The sequence below is a fragment of the Fukomys damarensis genome, unplaced genomic scaffold (genome assembly GCF_012274545.1).
Source record: "Fukomys damarensis isolate Sample0158 unplaced genomic scaffold, DMR_v1.0_HiC HiC_scaffold_22, whole genome shotgun sequence".
In the NCBI taxonomy this organism is placed as follows: Eukaryota; Metazoa; Chordata; class Mammalia; order Rodentia; family Bathyergidae; genus Fukomys; species Fukomys damarensis.
In genome coordinates, this window is record NW_022900934.1 from 26404221 (window position 1) to 26412290 (window position 8070).

The following is an 8070-nucleotide window of genomic DNA, read 5'->3' on the forward strand; positions in this document are numbered from 1 at the left end:
CTCTCGGAGCGGCGAGCAGCGGGTGCGCCCGGACCCCCGGGCCCGGGATCATGGGGAATGGCATGACCAAGGTAGGGGGTGGGACACGAGGTCAGCCACATCGCTGACCTTCCGGTCCCCCTGCGAGCCCTGGGTCCGCCTGTCTGTCCCCCTGAGGCTTCCAGACCCTTTCTGTCCGTTGTCTCAGTCTCCGCTTGTCTGCCCTCTGATTCTGTGTCTCGCTGTCTTTCTGTGGCTGTCACTCCCGGGCTCTCTCTCTCCCGGGAGACCCTGTCTCTGTTTGATTATCACCGGTTGTACCTGCAGGCCTTAGTCTGTCCCCTCCTGGCCCACTCTTCCCCTGGGACTTTCTCTCCTCCCTCACCTCTCCTCAGCACCCTCTCTTCCCTCTCGCCTGTCCCCAGACTGGCCTTTCTTGGTCCCTCCCTGTGGCTAGCTTGCCTGTCTGTTTTCCCGTCCTTCCCCAGTCCCAGACCTCTCTCACAGGGGGCTTAATGAAAGGAGGCAATCGCTCCTCCACGTCTCTTCCGGACAGAGGGGCTGTGGGTCCTCCAGCTGCCAGGGGTGGGAGCGGGTGCACTTTAACCCACTGACCCCTGCCTGTCCTTCTTCTAGGTACTTCCTGGACTCTACCTCGGAAACTTCATTGGTGAGCACTGCCCACTCTGTTCCAAGGCTATGGCGCTCTGCCTGTCCCAGGCCTGTGTCCGCCATTCCTGCTCTGCCCACGCATGATAGACCCTTTCAGAAATGAGGCTGGAGGCAGGGATGCCATGCCCCGCAGAGAGGGAAAAGGTGCTGGTGGAAGATGGGGGGAGCGTTTCATGGGCAGGGGTGTCCCCAGGCCTGAAAGGACAAGGAGGGAGCACTGAGGGTCTGTCATTGACATCCTTCCGTATTCAACCTTCAACCTGCATCTACCAAGAAATCACAGGACAGCACCAAGGGCTCACAGTGCTGGCTGCAGGCCTGGGCAAATCAGCTCTGAGCTTAGCCACCTGCTCCACACAAGGTCCTCGGGGCCCTAGGGCTCTTCTGGCCCCAAGGTTCAACTCTGCTCTCCCCCCTCTTCCATGCAGGAGGCCTCTGGAGATGCTGTGCCTCTGGCAAGCAAGAGTCCTGAGTAGAGACCCCATTGCCCAGCAAAGCCCCTGAGAGCAGTAGCCAGGAGGCCTGGTAGGGGAGGGTTCTGAGCCTACAGGCTCCTGCCTTCCCATTCCTTCATCTGTCCCTTCCACAATAGGCATTTGATTCAGGGAAGAGGTACAGGTGTAGAGCCAGCCAGACCCTGCCCTCAAAGGCCTCCAGGCAACAGTAGAAGGCAAGTCTAAACATGACCTTTGCCTGTAGGATAGAAGACATGCTGAGACAGGTAGTCCAGGGCTTGAGGGACCCAAGGTGGAAAAGTTACTTTGGTCTGTGGAATCTGAGACAGTTCCAAAGGGCTCAGGTGCACCACCCTCTACACCCAGGTCCTTCCTTCCTGGGAGCCACCTTAGCAGCTCTAGCTGCTACGATTTCTGTGAGTATTTAACTAAGTGAGAGGTCTGAGTCCTCTTTAAGTGTGTAGGTCCCATGAGGACAGCAGCCATGGAGTTGTTCCTGGACTGCCAGTGCCCAACAAAAGGCTACATATAGTAAGCCCAGAGGAAATATTTGTTGAATGAGGAAGGGGATGTATGGAGACAGAGGGACTGTGTGTTATTTCTTTGGTTAGAAAAGGTCCATGCACACTGGATACTCAGTCCCGGAAGATGACCATTGATGGCACTGTGGGTATATCCCTGATCCTTTGTGCCTCTTAGGTACAGATATAATATTGAAAATAGAGTGGAAACCTATCCTGTGTTTCCCACTTGAAACTACTGTGAACATCCTTTCAGCACAGAGAGATCATTTTAATGGCAGCACAGTATTCTAAAGTATGGGTACACCACTAGTTACCCAGTTCCCTTTTGATGGACATGAGGTTATTCTGGTTGTTTGGCTATTTCTGATATAAACAGTGCTGCACAAAATACCAGCCTCCATACAGTTTTCTATGCATACACACTTCTGTCCCCAAATTCCTAGAAGTAGAATGGCTGGGCCAAAGGATGTCCTGGGAGGGGAGCTTGGCATGGAAAGAACAGCATGAGCAAGGCCAGGAGATGCTGGGCTGCATCTTGTGGGTACCACAGAGGTGAAGAGGAGAGCTGGGCATCGGGCTTTCACTACACTTCCCTACAGGAACAAATAAGTCACACCTGCCAGCTTGGCTCAAGCATCCTGCTTCTTTCAGATGCCAAAGACCCAGATCAGCTGGGAAGGAATAAGATCACTCACATCATCTCTATCCACGAGTCGCCCCAGCCTCTGCTGCAGGTATCAGAATCCCCATGCCAGGGCTATGTACAGCTGGGGAGGGTGGGCTGCAGACCCGAGCAGTACACATGGATCAAGAGCCTACCGTGGGCTAGGCTCTGTGCTGCCTTCTTGACCCATGCCTACTCGTTCCTGCTTCACCACTGGACTCTTTTACATTATCATCCTCTTTAGCAACTGAGGCCCAGCTGGTCAGCTTGGATGTGAACACAGACTGTCTGGTCCCAGAAGTATCACACTGATCCTTAAAAAGGCCCCCATGAAGACTAGGACATAGCTCAGTGGTGGAGAGCTTGTCTAGTATCCACAAGGGGCTGGGTTCTATCCCCAGCACCAGGGGAGGAAAAAAGTCTCCCATGTGGGCTTCCCATTGCCCAGCTGGACAGATGATTCCAAACACATGATTCTGAGCTCTGTGTCTTGCTGTGCAATCTTGAGTTGTGACTTCACCTCTCTGGGCCTTTGATCCCTCAACCTTGACTGCCACCAGGGGCTGCTATAATCCAAAAAGGAACTGCAAGATGTGAAGATGGTTTGCACACTGGGAATGGCCCCCACTGGAGGCTCTGTGCTGGTGTCATCAAATCCTAGGAAAAGAGGAGGAAAGTAGGAAATTCAGGTCACAGTGCTAGACTCAGAAGACCCAAGTTCACATCTTCACCACTTACTCTCTTTGCAACCTTGGGTACAGGACTTCCCCTCTCTGAGCCTCAGTTACCTGATCTATTAAATGGGAATTACATACCTCACTTCACTGTGAGATGCTCAGTGAATTACAACTGAAATAACAAAGTTAAAATATTCTTACTCCATAAACAAGACTCACCCCGCACCACACACACACACACGCTTTCCTCCTCATCTGCTAGACTCTGTGTCAACCACCGAAGGGAAGGAACTGTGGGTGGGAATGGGCTCGAGAGAGATGGAGACTTGATCCTGCCATGTACTTACTGTGTGACCTTGGGCAGGGTGCTTCTCCTCGCTGGACCTCAGTGTTTTCACATGTCAGATTTGATGGTCTCTAAGGGCAGCTTCCAGTAATCTGTGACTTTCAGTGTCCAAGAGGAAATTTTTCAGCCAATGGAGTCTGAGTTTGCTTTATAGGGCAGCCTCATTTTGGAGTATTTGGAGTATGCAGTCCAACCAAATAGATTGCATTGGGAGGGTTGTCAAGTTATTAATATATTCATTAATGAAACGAATGCGTATAGCATGAGTCCCTGCCCCAACAGCCCTCCCTTCTCACTAGCATCTCTCCTTCACATCCATCAGTGAATTTAGCAGTCAGGGTTGGACAACGCCATGCAAAGCCAAGCCCAATGTGTTGCAAAGTGAAACTGCAAACCTTGCAAAAGATGCAGGATTTCATGACCTTGGGGAGTATGAGGTAGACAGAGAAGGGCCAGAACCTCACACAAAGCCATGGAAAATTGAGGACCTCAGCCAGGCCCTGAGAAGGTTATTTAAAATATCAAAGCATCAAGGGAGGTCCTTGAGAAAAAGCAGCAAGGTCCTTGGAGCATGAGCAAAAATAATCTTTTACAGTACTAGGTAGGTGGCAGTTAGGTAGGAGCAAAGGACATCATGGCAAGAATGCTGGAAAAAGTATACATACTTTACTCCTTGACTGTTCTAACAATTAGCAATGGTTTTCTAACTGTAATTCACGAAATGCAAAGTTGATTTCATAATATCTGCTTCTTTTCAAGGCAATCTGCTTTGCACTTTTTACTGTGTCATTCTGTAATTCCCACTTGAAAAGGAACTGCTTTAAGAAGCTTCCCAGGTCCTTTCACCTAAGCCCTAGGTGAAGTCACCAGTGGGGTTAGCACGTCATCCGAGCAGAGGCTTTGATACCACAGACAGAGCTGGAGGCCCACAGAGACAGTGTCAACTTTCTTTGGACAAAGAAATAACAGTGGCTCAGAGAGGGGCACGAACTGGGCTGGGGTTGTGCGCTACTTGGGCAGCTCAAGCTGGGGCTGGAAGGGATGAAGGCAAAGCCCCTCTCCCCACTTGAATGTGTCTTATACTTGCAGGATATCACCTACCTTCGCATCCCAGTGGCTGATACCCCTGAGGTACTAATGTAAGTTTCCCAAGATGGACCAGCAGATGGACAGACAGCTGGCTGCTGTGGTGGAGGGAAGGGGGAAGTGGTCTGAAGGAGGACAGGAAACACTTAGGCCAAAAAGCTGTCCCAGGGAGCCCAGACCCAGTCTGGTTCTGTCCTGCCCTTGTATTATGTCCTCAGCCAAGACTCAGCTCCCAGGCTTCAGTCTCAGCTATGAAATGACTCCAGTCAAGTGCACCAGCAGATGTTAAAGGGTCAGCCTGTTCCAGACCTTGGAGTTAAGACAGTTGGCTCCCGCCCAGGCTTTGCCATTTATTGCTTTGTGACCTTGGACAAATCGCTTCCCTCCTCTGAGCCTCATCTGTAAAACAGGGGTGTCATCAGTCAAGGAGGCTTTCAAAGATCAGATGACACAGGCTGAGGCTCTAGGACTGGACCTGGTATACAGCAGGAGCCCCCCCCCCAAAAAAAACAGGGGAATTTCATTTGTGTCTCAGCATTAGTGCCCCCAGTTTGGAATGGGCCTAAACTTAATTCTTGCCCTCTGGGAATCTTGCTCCTGACCCATTGCTGGCCATCATTGTTGCCAGATGCTCTGAGTACAGAAGAGTGGACTTCTGTGCCTCCTCCAACCTATTTCCTTGAAAGGCAAAAAGAAAAAAAAAAAACAAACCCACAGCAATAGATCACATGTCTGCGATCCCAGCACTCAGGAGGCTGAGGCAGGAGAATCAGGAGTCCTAGTTACTTTCTCATTGCCAAGATACACAATACCTGACACCTACAACTTAAAGGAAAAGAGTATTTTTTTCGGCTCACGTTTTGTAGAGGTTTCAGGCCACAGCCTCAGTTGGCTCCAAGGGCATGACAGAGGAGAAACAGCTCATGGTATGGTGGCAGGAGGCAGAGAGAGGTCAAGATGGGAGGGAGGGACATATACCCTTCCTGGTCAAGCCCCCAGTGACCACCTCCAACCAGGCTTCACTTCCCGACCTCACATTTAGCTATAAACTCATCAGTGGACTAAGCCACAAATGAGTATCACACCCTACCAGATGATGACCTGATCACCTACCAAATCCCCATTTATGAGCACATGGGACTTTAGGGGGACATCTAGATATAAGCCATAACAATGAGGCTCAGCTACATGATAGTTCAGTCTGGACTACATAGTGAGACCTATCTAACCCCTCCTGCCCCCCAAAAGTGACCCTCAGGACCCACTGGAAAGCTTCTTTGCCTGGATGGTGAGGTTTGCCTCTCACCACCTGAAATACCACCTCTGTGGCCTCCTGCCCACCTCACCGCGTGCTGTGGCACTGGCCCCTATTCTCTGCACGTGTCTGCCTGAGGACCCAGAGCTTTGGTTTTTCAACACAGGGGCTTGGCCAGGTGCATGCTAGGAAAATTCTCTACCACTAAACCACAGCCCCAGCCCTGTTGTTTAAATTTCATTTTGAGACAGGGTCTCCCCACATTGCCCAGGCCAACCTCAAACTGGAAATCCTGGCTCCACCTTCTCGGAGTAGCTGGGATTACAGGCACCACCATGCCCAGCACTCTGGGCTGTTTGTCCCTTGACAGCCTGCAATTGGAGAGGGGACACCTCCTAAAAGCTCTGCCCCTCAGTACTCCCTACCCTATTGCTTTCTTCTCTAGCAAAAAACACTTCAGAGAATGCATCAACTTCATCCACTGCTGCCGTCTCAATGGGGGGAACTGCCTTGTGCACTGGTGAGTGACAGACGAGGGGTACACAGTTGAGGGCTGTCCTGTGTCTGAGGAGAGAGCTCCTCTAGCCCACTAAGGAGGGGACAGCCCACCATACATTCTACGTGGCCAATCAGAGGCTCATGCCAAAGTCCGGTTCCTCACCAGCTGGGTGGCCATGGCCCAGCAGTTATTTGTCCCTGAGACTCAGTTTCCTTGTCTGTAAAATGGGCGGAGAATGTTGAACTGACAGGGGCAACAGAGAGAAGTGAGCGCATGCACTCCTGGCTCTTCCCGCCAGGCCTCTGAGGCAAGGGTGCTGGATAATGAGGAATGCGCACTTGGAGTTGGGACCCGAGTCATCTCAGATCCCAGGCCCAGCTGATGTCATTCAACCCTAAACTTGTAACCAGGGACCTGTCATATTCCAGGCTCCTGGTGGCTCTCCCTGAGCCTGTGCTGGGGACCCGGTCGCTCCAGCCTGGTCTGGCTCGCTTTTGTTCTCCCCTCACCCAGCTGCACTAACCTCCTTCCCATTCTCCAGATCTAATGGGCTTCCCTCTCATGGTCTGTACACCCATTCTTGACTAACCCTGCCTGTCTGTCGAGATTCAGCTTGATGTCACCGCCTTGAGAACTTCCTCCTAACGCCGTCCCCCAGATTAATACCTTCTCCTGGGTGGGCCTCCTAGGCCCCAGACCTCTTCAAAGCAGTTACCCATCCAGACCTGAGACTCTCTGCTCCATGAGTCTCCTCCCAGCTAAGCTGTAAACCCCAGGACAGTGGAGACCATGTCTATTTCATTCCCTACAATCCTCAATGCCTGAAAAAGAAAAGTTGCTGAATGAACGGCCGTTGTTTCACCTAGCCCTTTGCAGCAGGAGACAGAATGTGAGGAAACCTCACAGGCAAGGGCCTGTCGCTAGGAAGACAGGCCCTGGGGGTCCCCTGTGGCTGGAGCTCAGGAGGCAAGGATGAGGGAGCTGAAGTGGGGATGGGGTGTCTGGGGGTTGGGGAGGCTGGACCTTACCTGGAGCCTGGGGGATGGGGATCCCAGCTTTGCAGGAATCTCCCGCAGCACCACCGTTGTGACAGCCTACGTGATGACAGTGACGGGGCTAGGCTGGCGAGAAGTGCTTGAAGCCATCAAGGCGACCCGGCCCATCGCCAACCCCAACCCAGGCTTCAGGCAGCAGCTTGAAGAGTTTGGCTGGGGGACCTCTCGGAAGGTAGGGGCGACACTGGGCTGGAAGGAGCCCGGTTGGGGGAGGCAGGGCGTACAGGGGTCAGGGTGGAGGAGTGGGTGGGGAAGCAACCTTCCTCCTACCTGAACTGAACACCAGTTGAGAAGAATTCAGGCTTGGCCCAAGATTTTCTTGAGGTCTCAAACTTGGGGCCTTGAGCTAATCCTGCTCCTGAGTGTATTTGCTGTTCTGCTTGTTGTTTTGGTCTTCATTAACTTGGATTTGGATGCCCTGTAGACCAGAGTATGGGCTCTCACGGGTGACCAAGGGTCCCAGCCCTACCTCTGCCAGCTCTATTTGCCTGCTTCCGAGTCATTTGAGCATATGACCACCTTGGGGAGTACTGTTCACGTCCTAGTCCAATGAAATCTCTTGCCATAGCTCCTGGGCAGGTGGCACAGGGAAATGTCAGGAACTGATGTTAGGAACAAGGGGTGAGAGGATAAAGGAGAGGAGCGGGTGGCAGGCGGGTCCTGAGAAGCCGATCTTGCCAGGCCTGAGAGAGCCATGGGGGATGTGGGGCTCAGGGCCAGGACAGGGGCTCAGGGCACCGGGCAGCCCTTGACCCTGGGCCTCTGGCGTCCATCCGCGCAGCTCCGCCGCCAGCTGGAAGAGCGCTTCGGCGAGAGCCCGTTCCGCGACGAGGAGGACGTGCGCGCGCTGCTGCCGCT

General features: G+C 52.7%; 1 protein-coding gene across 1 annotated transcript in view; it reads left to right on the plus strand.

Annotated features, from left to right (window-relative positions):
- The first annotated feature begins 6 nt into the window (after nt 1-6).
- The window catches only part of Dusp15 (dual specificity phosphatase 15), a 12032-nt gene continuing 3968 nt past the window's right edge, over nt 7-8070 (plus strand). The window contains exons 1-7 of the mRNA XM_010628500.1: nt 7-71; nt 616-649; nt 2282-2364; nt 4407-4456; nt 6104-6178; nt 7234-7384; nt 7994-8067. Coding sequence (XP_010626802.1) covers nt 51-71; nt 616-649; nt 2282-2364; nt 4407-4456; nt 6104-6178; nt 7234-7384; nt 7994-8067 — 488 coding nt within the window. The 5' untranslated portion in view covers nt 7-50. The remainder of the gene's footprint in view (nt 72-615; nt 650-2281; nt 2365-4406; nt 4457-6103; nt 6179-7233; nt 7385-7993; nt 8068-8070) is intronic.